The following is a 20317-nucleotide window of genomic DNA, read 5'->3' on the forward strand; positions in this document are numbered from 1 at the left end:
ACTTTCCCTATGAGGAAAGGTTAAAACACTTGGGGCTCTTTAGCCTGGAGAAACGATGGCTGAGGAGTGACATGGTCGAGGTTTACAAGATTATGCGTGGGATAGAGCAGGTGGAGAAAGAGGTACTTTTCTCCCTTTCTCACCATACAAGAACTCCTTTTGGGCACTCCATGAAATTGCTGAGCAGTTGGGTTAGAATGGATAAAGTGAAGTCCTTCTTCCCAAAGAATGATTAGCACGTGGAATTCACTGCCACAGGAGGTGGTGGCGGCTACAAGCATGGATGGCTTCAAGAGGGAATTAGATAAACTTATGGAGCAGAGGTCCATCAGTGTCTCTTAGCCACAAGGGATAGGTAGGAACTCTCAGTCCGGGGCAAGGGATGCTCTGTATTCTTGGTGCTTGGGGGGGGGCAGCCGTGGGAGGGCTTTTAGTGTCCTGGCCCCACTGCTGGGCCTCCTGATGGCACCTGGTATTTTTGGCCCCTGTGTGACACAGAGTGTTGGACTGGATGGGCCACTGGCCTAATCCAACATTGGCTTCTCTCTTATGTTCTTAAGCATATGTAGCAGAGGCCCATCAGTGGCTATTAGACACAAGGTATAGATAGGAACTCTCAGGTTGGGGCAAGGGATGCTCTGTGTTCTTGGTGCTTGGGGGGGGGCAACAGTGGGAGGGCTTCTAGTGTCCAGGTCCCCCTGCTGGACCTCCTGATATTTCTGGCCACTGTGTGACACAGAGTGTTGGACTGGATGGGCCGTTGGCCTGATCCAACATTGGCTTCTCTCATGTTCTTATGCCCAAGTTAGCATGACAAAATGGAGACACTTTGGTCATGCACACAGGGGGCACTCCAAGTGCAGCTTGCCACTCACACTTCGACCTCCCTCCCCAATTCCGTGGCAAGCTTGTGAATGGGTGAACGTGACACACCTCTGTCACTCGTGCTTGCTCACTCTCTCTTGGGGGGCTTGAAGCCAAAAATGGGGAAGTGGCCCTTTGCCCACTTTCCTACTAAGACCTGGCCCACTTTCAGCCTGCTGGTAAGTGCCCAGGGAAGGTGCCACGCGACCAGCAGTGCGGGCAAAGACAGGCAGGCAGAGACTGTGCCAGAGACAAAGCGGCCTCTGGGAAGTCCCCAACTTTTCAGAGCTAAAGGTCAACTATTGTTTCTGCCGGGCAAAGTACTATCTGGGGTGCCCCCAAAGTCCGAGAAGGGTCAGGCAGATTTCAGCCACGTCCTTTCTGTCTCCTGTTTATCAAGTCCCTGCAGCACAGCAGTTGTGTTAAAGTCGCAAAACATGTCGGCATTTGCAGGATCAAAACCCACCTCTAATGTACTTAAGTCATCTTGGCCCTGAGCAATGCTCCCTCTAAGCTGTGGAGTCTAGTGAGCAAAAATTGTACTTTGTGAGCTACTGGCATGAAAGTTGTGAGCAAGCGATTTGGCCGCTGCACAAATTAGTTTGCTCTGGAGCCATCCTTCCTGAGCTAAGACAAAAATGTGTGCGCTGGAGGCTAAAAAACTGCGAGCTAGCTCACACTCACTCAGCTTAGAGGGGACACTGGCCCTGACCTGGACGGCCGAGGCCAGAGCCTGCTCTCGTCAGATCTCGGAAGCTAAGCAGGGTCGGTCCTGGTTGGTACTTGGATGGGAGACGGCCAAGGAAGTCCAAGGTCGCAACACAGAGGTGCAGACAACGGCAAAACCATTTCTGAACATCTCTTGTCTTGAAAATCCTACAGGATCACCAGAAGCCAGCTACAACAAGTGGGCGGGGAAGTAATCTTGAGTCTGCCTGCTCTGTTGGCCGTGCAGGATCCAAGACCCAACAGGGGCAAACACTCCCTGCAAGAATCTCAGCCTGCAACCCCAGCTCTCGAAGGGGACCACAAGCCCCCTTCTGCCAGCTCCTGACGTCAAGAGCTTCTGCACCTCATTCGAAAACCCCGGGCTGGAAAGCAGGTCTCTCACCTCCTGTACGCAGCGCTGGATCTCATGGATTGGGCCTGCTAAAGAGAGCTCTTTTCATCAGCAGAAGGAGCTTTCCTTTGCAAGAGGGTCCAGTCATGGAATGGCCCTAGAGCATCCAACCCAGTCTGGCTGTCACCCCAGAGCTGCAGTCCTATGAATGGGTGGCTGTTGGAATGCAGGTACAAACGCTGAGCGGCCTCGATCCTTCCTCTCCCCGGTGTTTGTTTCTGGGTAATTTGCCAATGAGAAGGGAGCACTCACTGGAGAAGAAGACCCTGATGCTGGGAAAGATTGAAGGTCAAAGAAGACGGGGACGGCAAAGGATGAGATGGTTAGGCAGTGTCACAGATGCAACGAACATGAAATTGAGCAGACTCCAGAGGACGGCGGAAGACAGGAAGGCCTGGAGTGATCTGGTCCATGGGGTCGCGGAGAGTCGGACTTGACTGTGTGACTGAACAACAACAACAACAATTTGCCAGTGTTCCTCCGGGGATCCGAGAACTCCACCCTTTAAAGAAGACATGTTCCCACATGTTCCCCCAAGAGCGCTGCGATCTGGGAGTCTGGACCTCCTTGAGGTTCCAGGCCCCCGGGACATCAAGTTTGCCCTAACCAAGGCCAGGGCTTTCTCGGTGGCGGCTCCTACCTGGTGGAACGAGCTCCCGGTGGAGATCAGGGCCCTGCGGGACCTGGTGCAGTTCTGCAGGGCCTGTAAGACGGAGCTCTTCCGCCAGGCTTTCGAGTAGGAGCCGCCGCCGCCGCCACTATACCATCATTGTGGCGGACTTACCACCTGCCTGGCCTTGGATGGGGGTAAAATGTTGCCTGAGAAGGAACATCATCCCGGCGCTCCGGCATTTATTCCATCGGCCGCCAATGAGAGTCATCGACCATCTTGGATTTTAAAATGAACTTTAAATGAACCTTATCATGTACTGTAGAGCACCATTTTAGCTTGTATTTATTGAAGTTTTAATGTATTTTATGTTTTGTTTCAACTTGGCCGCTGTTAGCCGCCCTGGGCCGTATGGGTAGGGCGGGATATAAATCCCAAGAATAAATAAATAAATAAATAAATATACCTCGTTATGCCCTTCGGCCTTCAAGGGGCTCCGGGGGTCTTCATGAACCTAATCAATGAGGTCCTACATGAGTTCTTGTTCAAAGGAGTGGTCCTTTACCTTGATGATGTGTTGCTGTACTCTCAGGACCTCCCGTCGCATATTAAATTGGTGCGCCAGGTCCTTAAGCGACTTTATGAACACCACTTGTTTGCAAAGCTGTCAAAATGTGAATTCCACAAGACATGCATTGACTTTTTGGGATACCGCATCTCTGGGGGGAAGGTTGAAATGGACCCTGCTAAAATTCAGGCTGTACTTGACTGGGAGCCCCCCAGGACCCGCAAACAATTGCAAATGTTCCTCGGATTTGCCAATTTTTACAGAAATTTCATCCAGAATTTCGCTCAAATTGCCCTTCCCCTGACTGATTTGCTAAAGACCAAGGGGAAGGGTTTTGATGCTACGAAACCAGGCGCCCCGCTTAAATGGTCCCCTGCTTGCGCAGAGGCTTTTGAGAAACTTAAACTGATGTTCACCTCTGAGCCAGTGCTGGCGCGCCCTGATGAAACTAAAAAATTCATTGTCCAAACTGATGCCTCGGATGTGGCAATGGGGGCCGCTATTTTGCAAGAAGGGGAAGATGGTCGTTTACATCCCCTCGCATTTGTGTCTAAAAAGTTTTCTGACGCTGAACGAAACTGGGGGATTTGGGAGAAGGAGGCGTCAGCGATCCGGCTGGCTCTCTCCACTTGGAGGCAGTGGTTGGAGGGGGCGCAACTGCCATTTGAAGTCTGGACTGACCATAAGAATTTGGAGATGCTGAAATCCCCCCGTTCTCTCAACGCTAAACAACTTCGTTGGGCGGACTTCTTTGCTAAGTTTCGATTCACTCTTCGTCATTTCCCTGGGGCGGCTAATTCCCTGGCTGACGCGCTTTCACGCCTCCCACAACATGACAGTCAGCGTGAGATCATCATGGACTCTGTTTTTTCCCCCTCCCATCTGGGGGGGGCCGTGGTCACCCGGGCGCAAGCGCGAGCGATTCCACACTCTGATGAGACTTCGCCTTCCCTTTTCCCTGTGGGGGGGGGGGGCTGGGTCCAGAAATATATGTCTGCTTTTACTGCTGATGATGATGCCTCCCTGAAAGCGTTGCCAGATTGTGTCCGTAGCCCTGAAGGTCTGATTTATTCTGGAGACAAACTGTATGTGCCTATTTCAATGAGGAGGGAGGTGATGGAGTCTGCTCACGGTTCGAAACTGGCAGGGCATTGGAGTTTTGTTAAATCTCTACAACTCATCCGCAGACAGTTCTGGTGGCCACAAATGCGCAAAGACCTCTTGATGTTTGTTAGGTCCTGCCAAACCTGTGCCTTAACTAAACCCAGGATGGGCAAGCCTCCTGGTCTTCTGCAGCCACTCCCTACCCCATCGAGACCGTGGGAAGTGGTGTCCATGGACTTTATTACTGACCTCCCTGCGAGCAAAGGGAACACTGTTATTTGGGTGGTTGTTGATTTATTTTCTAAGCAAGCTCATTTTGTGCCTTTTCCTTCCTTGCCTACAGCTCAGAGGTTGGCGAAATCGTTTATGTCTCACGTGGTGAAAATTCATCAATTACCTGCTAAATTAATTTCTGACAGGGGGACCCAATTTGTTTCTAAGTTTTGGAGGGAACTTCTTTCCATTTTAGGGGTGGAACAAGGGCTCAGCAGCGCGTATCATCCTGAGACTGACGGACAAACAGAACGAGTTAATCAGACCCTGGAGCAATATCTTCGTTGTTTTACTAATTATCAACAGAATGATTGGTGTGACTTATTGCCTCTTGCTGAATATTGTTATAACAATACTGTCCATAGCTCCACGGGCATGTCTCCTTATAAAGCTGTCTCTGGTTACGACAGCCCCCCCCTCCCTTTCCTGGAGGGGATGGGCCAACGTCCTGTGGGGGATGCTGATACCTGGTGTATGTCCTTGCAAAAAGCATGGCCTCTGCTATGCCAAACACTTGACGCAGCCAAGGCTGCTTACAAGACCCAGGCAGACAAGGGTAGGGTGGTGGGGTTTGATCTGAAACCTGGGGATCTTGTGTATGTCTCGACCAAGAACATTAAGATGCTGCGGCCTAGCAGGAAATTGGGTTGGAAGTTCATAGGTCCATTCAAAGTGCGTAAAGTCATAAATAATGTGGCGGTTGATGTTGTTTTGCCTAAGAATTTACGTGCCTTGCATTCTGTATTTCACATGAGCCTGTTGAAGAAGGATCCTGGCCCGTCCCCCTGGAGACCGGCTACTACTCCTCCTCCACCTGTCATTTTGGAAGGGGATGAACATTTTGAGATCGCTGACATCCTTGATTGTAAAGTGAAACGTGGTAAACTCTGGTACCTTATCGAATGGGTTGATTTCGGTCCCCAGCACCGCGAATGGGTGGAAGAAGGGGATATTCGGGCCCCTTACCTGATCCGTAGTTTCCACAGAAGGTTCCCGGACAAACCGGGAGGTCTCCCGCCCAGCCCGGGAGATCTCCCGCCCAGGCCGGGAGGTGTGTTGTAAGTGTATTTTAAGGGGGGCAGTATGTCAGCAAGCTGCCATTCTGTTTTCTGTGACCTCTGTGTACATTATCTTTCCCTGTTGCACCCAGCTTGGTTTCTATCATCCTGCTCCTGCGTTGGAATGCAAAAGATAACTGCTGGAGGTTGTGTGGGGGAGAAGGTGCTGTAATGCTTGGCTATTGCTTTTCCCATGAATATTGCACCTGTGTTTTGTCTGATGTTCTGCCTGGTTCCCATGGCCTGGGCGCGCAACCGTTTCATTAGCCCGCCAGCGGGAAAGCTATTCATTGGATCTGTATCTGTTTGAAGTTCCTTTATTATGCTTGACCTAACTGTGTATCCCCAGTTCTAACAAAGAACGTGTTTGAGTATGTCTTCAACGCTTTGAAATAAATTTTGCTTTTCTTGAAAACGTGGATTTATTCTCGATGCTTGGGGATCCAACAAAGCCCTGCGAGGGATGGCTGGGGGATCTAGGAAGGGTCAGTCTGGAGCAGAGGAGGTTTTGAGGGGGGACAGGATGGCTCTCTTGAAGTACTGGAAGGGCTGTCTCCCTAAGAGGAGGGCAGGGAGCTGTTCCTGTGGGCAGCAGAGGAGGGGACTCGCAAGAAGGGGTTGAAATTAAGGGCGGGAACATCCCGGCTGGATCCTAGGAAGAACTTTTTGACAGTCAGAGTTGTGCCACAGTGGAATTGGCTGCCTCGGGAGGTGGTGAGCTCCCCCTCATGGGCAGTCTTGGTGCCAGTTTGGTGTCGTGGTTAAGTGCGTGGACTCTAATCTGGGAGAACCGGGTTTGATTCCCCACTCTCCCACTCGCAGCTGCTGGATGACCTTGGGCAAGCCGTAGTTCTGACAAGAGCTGTCCTTGAAAAGGAGCTGTTTCTGTCAAGAGCTCTCTCAGCCCCACCTACCTCACAGGGTGTCTGTTGTGGGGAGGGGAAGGGAAAGGAGTTTGTAAACCGCTCTGAGACTCCTTCGGGTAGTGAAGGGTCATGGGGTATAAATCCAATCTCTTCTCTTCTTCTTTAAGCAGCGGCTGGGCAAACACTTGTCAGGGATGCTCTAAGCTGATCCTGCACTGAGCAGGGGGTGGGACAAGGTGGCTTGTATGGCCCCTTCCAACTCTATGATTCTACCTCCACGAGCTAAGTATGCCCCCTTCCTTTGGAGACCTGGCTTTCAGAGCTGCAAAGTGGAGATGGGGGGGGAGGCTTGGGGGCACCCTCCAACTGCCTGCCTCACCCTAGGTGGCCAGAATATGAGGCTTGGTGTAGCCCAACACAAGGGCTGATGGCCCAGGGAGAGGACTGCTTTGGCGTGGTGGGGGGGAGGACTCATCTGTTGGAGGGGGTGGTCCTCTCGTGCCCCACAGGCCTGGCTTTATGCGGAGGGGGGGTGGCTCTGTGGCAGAGCACCTGCTTGGCATGCAGAAGGTCCCAGGTTCAGTCCTTGGCAGCGTCTCCAGTTAAAAGGACCGGGCAGCGAATGACGTGAATGGCCTCCGCCTGGGACCCTGGAGAGCCGTTTGCCAGTCTGAGGAGAGGAGACTGACTGTGGTGGACCCAGAGGGTCTGATCCAGGCGTACGGTGGCTTCATGTGGGAGCAGGCTGGCTCATGGGTCACAAGAGTGCTCTCCTTAACAGGGCAGCGGGAAAGGTGGTTGTGACCAAGTCACTCCGAACTCCTCTTGAAAGGACACCACCCCTCCCGGCAAAAATATATTTATCTATCTGTCCAGGCACTGGTCATGTTGCCTACGCCCCCAACGGAGTCTCTCCCCACTGCTCTCACTCTTTGGGGGCATCAATAGTGTGTCCGAGTTGGGGGGGGGGGAGGAGACTCTGGCGTATCTGGCTGATGGCCTGGTGTGCTTTGCCCCTCCAGCTGTGGACAGGACCTCAGAGCGGGGATCCTTCTCTGCTCCAGAATGGAAGAAGCCGGAGGCGGCTCCGGACACGCTGTGGAAGTGGCTGTGCTCGCCCCGTCCCGTGTTCCCTCTACGCTGAGCTAGTGTGCGCTAGCTCACAGTTGCTTAGCCTCCGGCTCACACATTTTTTGCCTTCGCTCAGGAAGGAGGGCTCCAGAGTACACTAATGTATGCAGTAGGCAAATCGCTCACTCACAACTTCAATGCCAGGAGCTCACAAAGTCGAATTTTTGCTCACAAGACTCCACAGCTTGGAGGGAGCATTGCCCCCCCCCCGGCAACCACAAGGTCATTCCTCAAAGCAACAAGGGCAGAGAGCCAATCTCCCTCCCTTTTGGGCTTTTAACTTTAAACAGCAGCCCCCGTGGGGGGAGCAGTTCAGACCAAGGCGTGGCGGGTGCTCGTCTTCCCCACCTGTGATGTGCTTTTCTCTTTTCTTGGCAGGCAGGGGCTGCTGTCTGCTCTAAGGCAAGCGCTTTTCCCCACAGAGTCGGTGCCATCCGTTGAGATGGTGGAGAGAGAAGGGAGGGGGTTGACCTCCCCCCACCAACTCAGGGCCCCAGTCTGAATCCTCTACCCCAGGGGTGTCGAACTCATTTGTTACGAGGGCCGGATCTGACTTAAATGAGACCCTGTTGGGCCGGGCCACGTCTGTGTCACAAAAGGTAACGCCAGGGAGCGGAGATATAAACTTGATAAAGGACAGACACACAATTAAAGATTTTTTAAACCTTAAATAACACATTTCCAGTGAGTCTGACACCCCTGCTCTACCCCTTCCCTGAGTCTGCTGGGGGGGGGGGGGGAAGGGCGGAGCAGGACCCTGTCCAGAGATTGCCCACCATCGAGGTTCTGCCACCGCGGCTTTTCTGGACCAGCAGCACTGGAGACATTCCACAGCCTCCCCCCTCTTCAAATCCAAGCAAGTTCAGCACTCACTGACACGTCCCCACGACCTGCCAAGGCGTTTCTCCATGCCGGGGTTCATTCAGCACCTAGAAAGGAGATGTTGCTGATAGGCCGGGGCGACTGGGGCCACTCCTAGAGAGGGAGCCCTCTGTGTTGCGAAAGGCAAGGTCTGGCGTACAAAGGAGAAGACCCTGCAGGGGGCGGCCAGAAGACAATGAGAGAGGACAGGAGGTCAGCACCTTCTCTCACATGTTAAGTCTCATTCCCCCGTCTGTCTCCAGATTGCTACTCTCGGGGCGATTCCCCCCTTCTTCTCGGAAGTGCCACACTCAGTCTTACCTATCCTATCCTATCCCTATCCCTTTCCTATCAAGTATGTTAAATCCTAAATAAACCTTTATCTACCCAGGTTGTGCACGGTTGCTGTGTTAATATTAGGATTACTAGGAAGGGAATGGAAAACAAATCAGCCAGTATCATAATGCCCCGGTATAAATCGATGGTGCGACCTCCTTTGGAGTATTGTGTACAATTCTGGTCACCACAGCTCAGAAAGGATGTTATAGCTTTGGGAAAAGGGCAACTTGAATGATAAAAGGGTTGGGACACTTTCCCTATGAGGAAACGTTAAAGCGCTTGGGGCTCTTTAGCTTGGAGAAATGACGACTGAGGGTAGACATGATCGAGGTTTATAAGATTACGCATGGGATAGAGCAGGTAGAGAAAGAAGTCCTTTTCTCCCTTTCTCACAATATGAGAACTCAAGTGGGCACTCCATGAAACTGCTGAGCGGTTGGGTTAGAATGGATAAAAGGAGGTACTTCTTCACCCAAAGAGTGATGAACACATGGAATTCACTGCCACAGGAGGTGGTGGCGGCTACAAGCATGGACGGCTTCAAGAGGGAATTATTGTTTTTTGATGATTTTATGGGATTTTGTTATCTATATATTATGTAAAACGTTTTCATGAATGTAAGGTGCCCTGAGCCTGCGTACCGGGGAGGGCAGGGTATACGTTGAATAATAAATAAATAAATAAATAAATAAAATAAGCATATGGATCAGAGGTCCATCAGTGGCTCTTAGCCACAAGGAACTCTAATCAGGCTGGGGCAAGTGATGCTCCGTATTCTTGGTGCTTTGGGGGGGGGGCAACAGTGGGAGGGCTTCTAGTGTCCTGGCCTCACTGCTGGACCTCCTGATGGCCCCTGGTATTTTTGGCCACTGTGTGACAGAGAGTGTTGGACTGGATGGGCCACTGGCCTGATCCAACACTGGCTTCTCTTATGTTCTTATAGGAACTCTCAGTCTGGGGCAAGGGATGCTCTGCCTTCTTGGCGCTGGGGGGGGCAACAGTGGGGGGGCTTCTAGTGTCCTGGCCCCACTGCTGGACCTCCTGAGGGCACCTGGTATTTTTGGCCACTGTGTGACACAGAGTGTTGGACTAGGTGGGCCACTGGCCTGATCCAACATTGGCTTCTCTTATGTTCTTAATTACTCTGCCAATAGCCTACACGGCTCCCAGCACACACAGACACCACTGGAGCTGAGAACAGGGTTCAAAGCAGGCCTGTGGCTACCATGGGGGGCATCTCGGGGCTAGGCCCCCTGACTTACTGCCTAGGCCCCCTGACCTCCCATCCAGCCCAGAGCCCCCGAGTGGCGGCGGGTGCGGGCAGAAGCCAGGTCTTCCTGCACAGCCGTCTGGCACGAAGGGCTGGCTACGGTGGCTGCACAGAGCCAGAGAGCACCTCTCTATTCCCCCCATAAAGTCTATTTAACTTTAATTAAATTACCTTGAATTCGATTCGCCAGTGCCCCCTAAGAAATTTAAATGCCCTCCGACTAAAAAAAACCCCTGGCTGCGGGACTTGGTTCCAAGGGGAGGCTGGGCACCCACCACACCCTCCTGGGACCCCTCCAGCTGAGCATGCTCCCCCCCACCCCAGATGTGAAACTGGACCAGCCCCCCCCTGCCAGCAACGGCTCCTTTCTATGTGTTCACACAGGGCCCTCCGAAAAGACAACTGTCACAGGGAGGTGGGGGGGGGAGCTGCCACAATGAACAGAGGAAGGGGTTGGGGAGGGAGAGGAGGTCAAGCCCCCCCCCCCCCGGGCAGAGGGAGGCTGGCCACAGACTGTGCAGAGAGGGAACCCAGGCAAGACGGGGGGGGGGTCCTTCCCTTTCCCAGCAACTCGATCCCTCCGGGGCCCAGCGAGATCAGCCCCCGCCTTTGGAGAGGTACCCACAGCCCAGGGGGGGCTCTTGCCAGGAGCGAAAGAGAAAGGAAGGACAGGAAGACCACAGTGGGGCGGTGGAGGGTCTGAGATCTTTATTGAGGGTCTCACATGACAGTTCCGACATGCAGGAAGTGAGGCAGGGCCTCGGGCCGGGGGTCTCCACGCAGCCAAGCTTCTGCCCCTCCTGGGCCCACACCCGTCGCCGTCCACTTAGCTCTCCTCGAAGCAGCCCCGCCGGTGCCACTGCTGGTCCCGGACGCGCCGCATAGACTGGATCAGGGGCTGGCTGGCGTCCCATTCGTTCCAGTGCCGGTATTCGCCTTTCTCGAAGACATACTGCCGGCCACGGTACCCGGGGTATTCGTAGCCCACCCATCTGTGCGGCCGGAGAGACAAGGGCAAGAGGGACCTCGGTCAGCCACTCCAGTGGGAGAGCCCTCTGCCCCCCCCCAGCCCCAGGACGCCTCCTCTCACTCCAGTGTGGAGAACGGCAAGAACACGGCTCCTCCGACAACACGGAGCAGGGGAAGAATCGGGATGTGACCATCCTGTCCTGGTTCCCGCTGTACTCTGCTACGACTGCCCGCACCATGCAAGCAGGGAGATTTGCCAGAGATTCTGAATACTGAAATTTAGCACCCCACCCATCTTTCTCCAGCATTGCACTTATACCCCCCTCTCCACCATCGCCAATTTTATGACTGCATCCGCTGCTGCTAAATCCCCCTGTGGTTGCATTCCTCTTTGCTCTGGGCTATCCTGGGACCAGAAAGAGAGTCAACCGTCTTCGGGCTCTGCCTGGCTATCCTTTTTCCCAAGAAAGTTACTACCTTGATGGATCAGGGGAATGCTGTGGACATAGTTTATCTTGATTTCAGCAAGGCTATTGATAAAGTTCCACATAATATTCTTGCTGACAAATTGGTAAAATGTCGTTTGGATCCTATGACTGTTAGGTGGATCTGTAACTGGTTGACAGATCGCACCCAAAGAGTGTTTGGGAATGGTTCCTCATCCTCTTGCAGAGGAGTGACAAGTGGAGTGCCTCAAGGATCTGTCCTGGGACCAGTTTTGTTCATCATCTTTATCAATGATTTGGATGAAGGGATAGAGGGAATGGTTATTAAATTTGCAGGTGATACTAAATTGGGAGGGGTAGCAAATATGGTAGAAGACAGAGTCAGGATACAGGATGATACTGACAGGCTGCAAAACTGGGCTAAAACAAATACAATGAATTTCAACAGGGATAAATTTAAAGTTCTGCATTTAAGTAGGAAAAATCAAATGCATAATTATAGGATGGGGGAGACTTGTCTTGGCAGTAGTATGTGTGAAAAGGATCTAGGGGTCTTAGTAGACCATACACTGAACATGAGTCAGCAGTGTGATGCGGTAGCTAAAAAGGCAAATGCCATTTTGGGCTGTATCCACAGAAGTGTAGTGTCCAGATCACACAAAGTGACTGTATTGCTTTACTCTGCTCTGGTTAGACTTCACCTTGAGTATTGTGTTCAGTTTTGGGCACCACAATTTAAGAAAGATATAGACAAGCTGGAACATGTCCAGAGGAGGGCAACGAAGATGGTGAGGGGTCCGGAGACCAAGTCCTAAGAGGAAAGGTTGAAGGAGCTGGGTATGTTGAGCCTGGAGAGGAGATGACTGAGAGGTGAGATGATCACCATCTTCAAGTACTTAAAGGGCTGTCAAGCGGTTCCTCAATGGAACAGGCTTCCTCGGGAGGTGGTGGGCTCTCCTCCTTTGGAGGTTTTCAAGCAGAGGCCAGATGGCCACCTGACAGCAATGTCGATTCTGTGAACTCGGACAGATCCTGAGGGCAGGACGGGATGCATCAGTGCTTAGTTCTCGTGGCCCTTTCTTACACGCCCAGGGAAATGCTTATCACCACGTTGGGGTCAAGAAGCAATTTTTCTCCAGGCCAGTTTGGCCGGGGAAGAAAGAAGGGTTTTTTTGTGTGTGTGTTATCTTCTGGTGATGGAGTGGAGGAGTCACTGTGTGTGTGTGTGTGTGTGTGTGTGTGTAGGTATTTGTGAATTTCCTCACTTGTGCAGGGGGTTGAACTAGATGACCCTGGAGGTCCCTTCCAACTCTATGATTCTATGATTCTATGCCAGCCCCAGGGAAGGCATGATAGTTATGCAGGCAAACCTGATACAGAATGTTCCTGTCCCGCGGGACAACCTGGGCCCCTTCACCCCTGCTGCCCCCCCCCCAGTTCAGGCAGCATGGGGGCGCCAAGGGGGAGCAGGAGTTTAGTCGCCAGTCTTGGCTTCTGGGCATCCGGGCAAGCAACTCCGGGCCTTGCTGTCCCGAGGGAAGCAGCTGCGCCCAGGACTCCCCTTGGAAAGCCCCCCTCCTTACATTCCGTCCAGGGCCTTGACGCTGGCCACGCGGTCATGGAAGCCGTGCGACCACAAGCTGGGGACGTCGTCCTCCACAATCTCCATCTTCCTCCCTCCGTAGCCGGAGTTCTCAAAGAGGTGGATCTTGTGATCGGCGCTGTCCTGTGGGAGGGGGAGAGAGAAGCAGTACGGGGGTGGGGTGGGGGCTCCGTGATGCCCCCACGTCCTCCGCAGCATGAGAGGCACCAGCGTGGCACGCTGCGCCGTGCTTCACAAGCTCCGGGGTTTTTGCCCTCCGGCATTTACGATAAGTGAGCATCTCGCAGACGGGAGCCTGAGGCGGAGAGCGAGTGACTTGCCCAAGGCTACCAGAGTGGTCCCGGGCAGAGGGCTCCCTGCAGGAGCTCCGGCACCGGAGGGGGGTGGGGTGGGGAGAGCCCGGAACGACTTACAATTGGGAGGGGCCGGATGGAGAGGAGGCTGTCGCTGCCGTGGCTGTTGGACCAGGTGTCCCAGCGTGGGTAGTCCCCCTTCTCCAGCACAAACTGCTCCCCGCTGAACGCCTGCCGCTCAAAGCCCAGCCACCTGCCGGAGACAAGCCAGAGTCGACCGGGAGGCCCCCACGACACCACAGCCCCCATTCCGCAGCAGCCGAACACGGACCGGGGCCCAGAATTCAGGACCCCAAGAAGCACAACTTTTTGTTTAACACGAAGCAAGATCAGCTACTCACCTGTGAAGGGGAGCAGTGTGTGGGTGTGTGAAGTGGGGTGTGTGTGTGTGTCCAATTCGCACACAAAACTGGGCAGTGTGAGTGACAGGTGTCAACCTTCCCCCTCCCCTCCCCCCCATTGAAGGAGTCCTTTCATGGCTGGAAACCTTGTTGAAATCACCTACTCTGTGGCCAGCCAGTCCTTTCCTGATACGCGCTCCTGCGCTGGGCCCTCATAGGCTCCGCCGCTCTCCCTGATTTCCTTCAAGGATGTGTGGGGGGCGGGCAAAAGCCTGTGCTTGCCCAGGTGCAAGCACCGGTCTTGCCCACCCACCCCTTGAATGAAACACATACACAACAGATGGGTTATGTTGTTATTGTTGTTGTTCAGTCGCACAGTCGAGTCCGACTCTTCACGCCCCCATGGACCAGATCCCGCCAGGCCTTCCTGTCTTCCGCTGTCCTCTGAAGTTGGCTCAATTTCATGTTCGTTGCATCGATGACACTGTCTAACCATCTCCTCCTTTGCCGTCCCCGTCTTCTTTGACCTTCAATCTTTCCCAGCATCAGGGTCTTCTCCTCCAGGGAGTGCTCCCTTCTCATTGGGTGGCCAAAGTCTTTGAGCTTCAGGTTCATTATCTGGCCTTCCAGGGAACAGTCAGGGTTGATTTCTTTGAGGATTGACTGATCTGATCTTCTTGCAGTCCAAGGGACTCTCAAGAGATGGGTTATACTGGGTATTTATTTATGTACAAGCTGATCTGCCTCAATTACATCCAATTAAGCACGGTTCATCTTACGCCTGCGAAGCAGGTTTCCTCATGGCAACCCACCCCAGCTCAGAGCCATGTCTGGAATCCTTCTGTGGCCCACTCGTCATGGCCCACATGTCATATGCATAGAGGAGATGTGGGAGCCCACCCCAACCCACAGCTGCTTGGTGTACGCTCCCCTGTCCCGGGAGATATCTAGGGGTGCTTGCCGACACAAACAACCCCCCCTCGACCCCGTGCTTTTCCGCCACTGAGGGGGTCAGCCTTGGCTTCACTCCCCTCCCGCCGTCTTCCAGACAGGCTGCAGAAATTGGTGCTGTGAACAGCAGAGCCCAGCAAAGGGGGGGAGGGGCAGAGGGCTCACTCCCCCCCTCTGCTTCTGGGGGAATGGAATTGCCACCCCCCACGTCACTTTCAGCCTCTGGTCCCTTTGAAGCACCCTGAGCGCACCCCCCGCCCGCCCAGCCCGTGTCTAGATCGACAGGGCAGGCTCACTGGGAATGCTGCGTGCCCATCTGGTCACGGAAAGTCAAAAACGATACCGCAGGGCTGGGAAAAGTACCGAAGAGGGGAATCACAAAGATCGAGGGGTTGGAGCACCTGGGAAGGCTTCCAGTGTTCCCTCTAAGCTGTGGAGTCCTGTGAGCAAAAACTCTACTTTGTGAGCTACCGGCATTAAAGTTATGAGTGAGCGATTTGGTTGTTGCATAAAGTAGTTTGCTCTGGAGCCCCCGCCTTCCCGAGCGGAGACAGAAATGTGTGAGCCGGAGGCTAAAAATCTGTGAGCTGGCTCACACGAACTCAGCTTAGAGGGGACACTGCTGCAGAGTCAGGGTCTTTTCAGTTGGCCAAGGAAGGACTGCAAAGGAAGGAAGCGAGAGAGGCCTATAAATCTATGGAGTCCAGAAAGTGAAGAGAGGGACTTACTTCTCCCTCTCCCACAGCACTGGGACCTGAGGGGAGGCTCGGTTAAGTTGTTGGGAAACAGGTTCAGGGCGGAGGAAAGGAAACACCTATTTGCTCAGTCATTAAACTGTGGGATTCACCACCAGTGGAGGTAGGGATGTCCCCAAGCACAGATACTCTTCAAAGGGGGCCGGACACCTTCGTGGGCGCAAAGTTCCATCCATGGCTCCTAGCCACAGGGCCTGAAGGGAGCCTCCACTTTCAGAGGCAGTCAACCTCCGCATCATCCGGGGAAGGCCTCAGCCTCCATGCCCTGTCTGCTGTCCCCTCCAAGGCAACTGTTTGGTCCCTGCATGAGACAGGATGCCGGACTGGATGGAGCACAGGTCTGAATCCCTGCCCATAGCTGACTTCACTCGGGGGGCAAGAGAGGTTTTGTAGCTGCAGGACCTTTCCTGGCACCTCCCTTCTTGTCTCACCCACAAGGGTCAAGGACTGTGAGGACCCATGCACACACCCCCCCCCCCAACGATAAGCCTCTAATGAACGAGCTCTACCAATTGCTGAACACACCACCGGCTAGCTGGCCAGAAGCCCAAGGCAGGGGCTAAAACGCAAGCCGAGCTCAAACTCATCCGGCTCCCTCTACTGGTGCTTCCCTGCCAGGGCACCCGGGAAAGGGCAGGCTTTTAAGAGCAGGGTTCCTAGTCCTCGGGACAGCGGAGGGGTACGCCCCCTTGACCCCCTGCCCACCCAGCAGACCGATACTCACGGGCCGGACTCCACCCGGAGAGAGCCCACTTTCTCCAGCTCCTCCGCCAGATTGGGACTCTCGGCGGTCAGTTCATATTTCCTGCCTTGGAAGTTCTCCATCTCGTAGAGGGTGACCTAGGAGGGCAGACGGGATGAAGAGCTTACAGCCACCTGTGGGCCACGGAGCCATGCGACTAGGGCCAGTTTGGTGTCGTGGTGAAGTGCGCGGACTCTAATCTGAGAGAGCCGGGTTTGATTCCCCCACTCCTCCTCCACTTGCAGCTGCTGCTGTGTCCTTGGGCAAGCCGTAGTTCTGATAAGAGCTGTTCTTGGAAAAAAAGCGGTTTCTGTCAAGAGCTCTCTCAGCCCCGCCTACCTCACAGGGTGTCTGTTGTGGGGAGGGGAGGAGAAAGGAGATTGTAAGCCACTCTGAGACACCTTTCGGTTGTGAAGGGCCACGGGGTATGAACCCAATCTCTTCTCTTCTTCTTGTGGCGCCCCAGGCCGAGCTGCAGCCGGAGGAGAGAGAGAGGCGGTGCGGTTGCCCAGTTCCTCCATCCCGGGACCAGCTGCTGGCCTGGCCAGATCGGGCAGCCTTTGGCCCTCCCCCGCACGGGGCGAACGACTGAAGAGCCCCCCCCTTTGCCCGTCTGTTTAGTGGCGGCCAGGGCGACCTCCAGCCTCTGCCAGGTCATCACTAAACGCCATAAAGTCGCGATGCGACTTGTGGCGACCCCATGAAGTTCCACCTGACGGGGTGTTCAAGGCGAGGGGCGTACGGAGGTTACCTGGCCTGCCTCTGCCTCGCAACCTCGGACGTCCTGGGGGGCACGGTCTCCCATTCAAGAAGTGACCGGGACCAACCCTGCTTAGCTTCCAAGCTCTAGCCTGAGCTCTTGAGACTGCAGGCAAGTTTAGAAAAGGAGTCTAGTCAGAGACACCCAAGGAGAAGTGCAGAGTCCCCAGGGCGCCGGAGGAGGGTGCCTCCTGCTCCCCTCCCTGCGCCCCATCCGAGGCCTGCTGCCGCCTCTCCAACCAGGACTGGGGGGCACGAGGGTAAAGGGCCCACCTTGGCAGTCTGTGCTGTGTGCCAGTAGCGGTGGGGAGAAGGGATGCTTCTCAAATCAGGTTAGTCATTAAGTGCCTTAATTGATTTCAAAGGCTGTCCACCCACACACCTCCTTGAGGGGTGAAGGTGGCGATGAAGAATCTAAATGGAAAAACCCAGGCCGGTTCCACACCCTGGCACATAGCAGAGGCAGCTGGGCTGCAGCCACGGAGTCTTCTAAGAGCTAAGAAGAAGAAGAAGAAGAGATTGGATTCATACCCCACGACCCTTCACTACCCAAGGGAGTCTCAGAGCGGCTTACAAACTCCTTTCCCTCCCCCTCCCCACAACAGACACCCTGCAAGGTGGGTGGGGCCGAGAGAGCTCTTTCGAGAACTGTCCTTGAGAGAACAGCTGACAGAACTACGGCTTGCCCAAGGTCATCCAGCAGCTGCAAGTGGAGGAGTGGGGAATCAAACCCCGTTCTCCCAGATTAGAGTCCGTGCACTTTACCACGACACCAAACTGTAGCTAAGAGAAAGAAGGAGCTGGGCAGAGCTCAACAGGAACGGCCTGGGCCGGGGGGGGGGGGGTGTGGCTCAGGGGGTTGTGCGCGGAATGTCCCAGGTTCAATCCCCAGCAGCATCTCCAGGTAAAAGGACCAGACAGGAGGAGGTGTGGAAGGCCTGGAGAGACCCTGGAGAGAACCTGCCAGTCCGAGTGGACGATCCCGACCTTGATGGACCGAGGGGTGTGTGTGTGTCTGACTCAGCAGGAGGCAGCGTGCCTGTCCTGGGTCGCTCCGTGCTCACAAAAGCAGTGCCCTCAATATGCCCATCCATCTTTAAGGAGCCATGCTATGCCTGCTGCAACAAACTGAGCAGACCAAAGCCATGCAAAGAGGCCTGGGCCCCGGAATGGCAGCCTTCCTGCTGGCGAGCGGTCCCCTGCCCCTGGAGCAGAGCGGGAGGAGGGGCAGATGCCGATGCCAAGTTAGGCCAGGTACTTCTGCAGGAGGAGGAGGATGTGGGCTGCCCCCCCCCCAGCTTTCCCGTTCGGCGTGTCGCTTCAGGCCTCAATGGAAAGGCTTCCTCCCTCTTGGCTGCTTTGGAGAAGGCGGCAGGGAGCAAACAGCTGGCGGCAAGCCCCCAGCTCCTCCGCCTCTCTGGGGGCTCAGGGTGCGGGCACGGGCACGCATGGCATAGGGGGGTAAAGAAGGGGAGGAAGAGAATCAAACCTTTGCCAAGGACTGGCTGCGCACGCCCTACCTTGAAGTTGTGCCCCGCTTCTTCCATGCTCTCGGCAGCCGCTGCCTCCCCGGGTGGGCTCTGCTGTTCGGCCATGGTGCCTGCATCCCACCCACCCACCCCCAGATGCCAGGCGGTTAGTGCTTTGCCTTCAAGGAGGAACGCCTGCTCTGCCAAAGACTCCTGTTTTGGTCAAACCTCACCGGAAGGCTGGAGAGAGTCCCTGACTTTGGCCACACCCCAGTGAGCATCTGGACTGGAAGGGGAACCTGCAAAGAGCTGAGCCAATGGAGGAGAGCCCCCCCCTTCCGCCCACCCCCCCCCCGAGCAGAACCCAGAGAGAAGGGCCACAGGTCACCAAGGCTCCCTCGAAGCCCTGGAGTCTCGTGAGCAAAAATTCTCCTTTGTGAGCTCCTGGCATTTAAATTGTGAGCGAGCAATTTGGCTGCTGCATCAATCAGTTTGCTCTGGAGCCCTCCTTCCTGAGCGGAGACAAAGATGGGTGAGCCGGAGGCTAAAAAATGGTGAGCTGGCTCACACTAGCTCAGCTTAGAGGGAACACTGCACGTCACTCAATGCCAGCCTGCGTTGTGGGGCTGAGGACCGGGGGAACTCTCTCCACATGCCTGCCCAGGCCTCTTGCAGTGTGGGGCAGGCCTCCCGCAGGGTACACCCCCTGTCGTGTCCTGGCAGCAAATGATGCATGACTTGCATGTGAGCCTCCTGCCCCCCCCCCGCTCCTATGCAGCCCCTCTTCTCTCTGTAGGCAACCTCCCCCCACCCCCAAACCGAGCACGGGGAGGAATGCAATTCCAGCAGCCTTGGAGATTGTGCTTCTGTGGCCTGGCCATTCGGATGCCCCTCGCCCACCCAGGAAGTGCCAGGCCTCCCACCCACCCCTGGGGCCGTGACAGGAGAACTTAAGTTACAGGGCGGGGGGGGGGGAGCCTCAACCTCTCCCTTCCCCTCTTCCGTGGGGCAAGAGGCCCCCAGAGTCCACCCCCCAGAAGTGCTTGATTCACCCAGCAGAACCACTGCTAAGCCGGCTGGGGCTGTGGGCGTCGGGACCCCTCCTACCTCCTCCTCCGCTCGGACAGCACTGGAGGCTCCGACAGGCCGGCCAGGCAGACGGGCCGCGCTATTTATGGGGCCGTCTCCGCCCGCAGCAGGGCTTTGGGGGGATGCTGAGGCAGCAGCTGCCCGATTTCGCTTCAATCGTGAGGGCTCCACGCCACAATACGGGCCCATTGTGCAGGGCTCTCCGGGCTGCGGTGAGGGCGGATTAGCAGGCGGGGAGGCGGCCGGTCCGCATGTTGGCTCTGCTCCTTGCCCGAGCCGCGTGAAACTTCTGGGTCAGCAGCTCTCCCAAGTGTTTGGCCAAGGGCCAAGCTCCGGCCGGCTCCCTCCCGGCACATTCCGGGGGTGGGGAGATGCCCCCCAGGGCATGGCGCTTGGAGCTCCCGGCCTGCTCCGCTTTGAAGGCAGACTCCTCAGCATCCATGTCCGGCTTCCAGAAACCGTTCCTTCCCAACGGTGGAAACTGGTTTGTGCCAGAGAGGCGCTGAGTGGCTCCAGTCAAGGAAGAGAGCAGGCGAGCGAGAGGGGTGCTTCCTAAAGCGGCAACAGAGCGGGGGCGGCAGTTCCTCTTCCGCAGGGGGCCGAAGTGCCGGACGGCCAGCGTGGCGATGCGCAGGCAAGCAGGCCACTCTGCGTTTTTATGGCCTAGGACAGCAGCCCCCAACCTCTTTGGACTTCTGGCCACTCCTGGGATTCTGACACAGCAAAATGTCTGCTTGCAGGAGACGGAGCCGTGCACAAAATGGCTACCACAGGAA

At 55.2% G+C, this 20317-nt stretch overlaps 1 protein-coding gene across 1 annotated transcript; it reads right to left on the minus strand.

Annotated features, from left to right (window-relative positions):
- Positions 1-10763: 10763 nt before the first annotated feature.
- On the minus strand, positions 10764-19802 carry LOC107123220 (beta-crystallin B3-like). The gene is made up of 6 exons (XM_015426422.1): positions 19560-19802; positions 18504-18583; positions 16207-16322; positions 13496-13628; positions 13063-13205; positions 10764-11056 (listed from the first exon to the last, which is right to left on the minus strand). The coding sequence occupies exons 2-6, from the start codon at positions 18576-18578 to the stop codon at positions 10891-10893; spliced, it is 633 nt and encodes a 210-aa protein (XP_015281908.1). The 5' UTR covers positions 18579-18583; positions 19560-19802; the 3' UTR covers positions 10764-10890.
- Positions 19803-20317: the final 515 nt, after the last annotated feature.

Source organism: Gekko japonicus, unplaced genomic scaffold, assembly GCF_001447785.1.
Source record: "Gekko japonicus isolate JY-2015 unplaced genomic scaffold, Gekko_japonicus_V1.1 scaffold856, whole genome shotgun sequence".
NCBI classification, from domain to species: Eukaryota; Metazoa; Chordata; class Lepidosauria; order Squamata; family Gekkonidae; genus Gekko; species Gekko japonicus.

Coding starts and splice junctions, on each gene's coding strand:
- LOC107123220 (XM_015426422.1), bottom strand. CDS start 18,578: ATGGCCGAACAGCAGAGCCCACCCGGGGAGGCAGCGGCTGCCGAGAGC. Junction 13,629..16,206: donor CTCCGGGTGGAGTCCGGCCC/GTGAGTATCGGT, acceptor TGTCTCCGGCAG/GTGGCTGGGCTTTGAGCGGC. Junction 11,057..13,062: donor GTCAAGGCCCTGGACGGAAT/GTAAGGAGGGGG, acceptor CCGGCCGCACAG/ATGGGTGGGCTACGAATACC.